The following is a 1572-nucleotide window of genomic DNA, read 5'->3' as shown; positions in this document are numbered from 1 at the left end:
TTTATCGATAGAATACAAAGGTGTGACCCAAATTGTCTTAGCTACCAAGCCAATGAGTCTCTCCTTACTCCATTCATAGCTGAAGTTATTAAAGAGGCTGTCTTCCAAATACATCCTCTCAAAGCCCCAGGAGCAGACTTTCCAGGTGCTTTCTATCATCAAAACTGGGATCTATTGGGTCATCGGTTACTAAAGTTTTCCTTGACATACTAAATGAGGATGTTGATTGTAGTGCCATTAACGATACCCTCATTTGTCTCATCCCTAAAAATAAAAATCCCCTTCGGATTACTGAGTATCGGCCCATCAACCTTTGTAATGTGGTCTATAAAGTCATTTCGAAATGTTTGGCTCATCAGATGAAAGCTAGCTTACATGGCGTAATTTCAAAGAATCAAAGTGCTTTTATTGAAGGAAGACTCATTCAAGAAAATGCAATCATTGGGTTTGAAAGGTTGCATAGCATGAAGAAAGGAAGATTTGGCAATGGTAAGAAAGTGGCCCTTGAGCTTGATATGTCTAAAGCCTACAATAGAGTGGGATGGTATTTTATTGAAGCTATGATGAAGTGTTTGGGTTATGATGAGAAATGGGTCCAAAAGTTGATGAAGTGCATTAGCTTGGTGTCCTATTCATTCTTGATTAATGGGACTATCCAAGGCAAAGTTATCCCTCAAAGAGGTCTTCGTTAGAGAGATCCTCTCTCTCCTTATCTCTTCCTTATTTGTGTTGAAAGTCTCACTTGCTTATTCATGAAGCTGAAAGAGCTAATCAACTCCATGGTCTCAAGTTTGGTAAGAATGGTCTTAGACTCTCTCATTTATTCTTTGTGGATGATAGCTTTATCTTTTTTGATGCTTTTTTGGTTGAAGGCAAAGTATTGGCAGTAATACTAGCAACTTATGCTAAACTTTTAGGCCAATATATTAACTTTGACAAGTCTGAGTTGTGTATTGGAAAACAAGTACAAAAAGAGGAAGGGGCTACTATTGCAAACTTCTTAGGCGTTAAATTGGTGGAGTGCCATGCTACTTATTTGGGAATGCCTGCCTTTGTAGACCGAAGGAAAAGGGATGTCTTTGCTAGCCTAAAAACTAAAGTTTGGAACAAACTTCAAAGCTGGAAGTCTAACCTATTTTCACAAGCAGACATGGAAATCCTTATCAAAGCAGTCATACAAGCCTTACCTTGTTACATCATGAGTTGTTTCAAGTTACCCAAACGTCTTCTTTATGAGTTACAATCCATGGAAGCTAGATTTTGGTGGGGGTCTACTACAAATAAGAGAAAGATGCATTGGTGTAAATGGAATCATTTATGTAAGTGATAACTCTACAAAATAGAGTTATTTTACCACTTTTTATGTGCTAATTGTTGCTTAATTCTTGAGTTTTTAAGTAATTTATTAAGTTTTTAAGTAATTTTGTATTTATTAGTCTTATTGTAATTTTCCAGATTTTTATATGTTTTTTTAGATATTTTATTATAATATGTTGTAGTTTAATTATTTATAATTAATATTGTTAAGTTAGAAGTTAAAAATATAATTCTTTTGAACTTAAATGCTACATT

General features: G+C 34.8%; 1 protein-coding gene across 1 annotated transcript; it reads left to right on the top strand.

Annotated features, from left to right (window-relative positions):
- Positions 1-359: 359 nt before the first annotated feature.
- On the top strand, positions 360-1327 carry LOC133832130 (uncharacterized). Its single transcript, XM_062262514.1, has 2 exons — positions 360-660; positions 759-1327. The coding sequence occupies exons 1-2, from the start codon at positions 360-362 to the stop codon at positions 1325-1327; spliced, it is 870 nt and encodes a 289-aa protein (XP_062118498.1).
- The last annotated feature ends 245 nt before the right edge of the window (positions 1328-1572 follow it).

This window comes from Humulus lupulus, chromosome 4 (assembly GCF_963169125.1).
Source record: "Humulus lupulus chromosome 4, drHumLupu1.1, whole genome shotgun sequence".
In the NCBI taxonomy this organism is placed as follows: domain Eukaryota; kingdom Viridiplantae; phylum Streptophyta; class Magnoliopsida; order Rosales; family Cannabaceae; genus Humulus; species Humulus lupulus.
Note: the sequence above shows the minus strand (reverse complement) of the source record. Positions and strands in the feature narration are given on the sequence as shown.

What these genes read in the sequence shown, in the direction of transcription:
- LOC133832130 (XM_062262514.1), top strand. Translation starts at nt 360, where the DNA reads ATGAAAGCTAGCTTACATGGCGTAATTTCAAAGAATCAAAGTGCTTTT. An exon ending in GATTAATGGGACTATCCAAG is followed by an intron (nt 661 to 758) that starts GCAAAGTTATCC and finishes TTATTCATGAAG; the next exon opens with CTGAAAGAGCTAATCAACTC.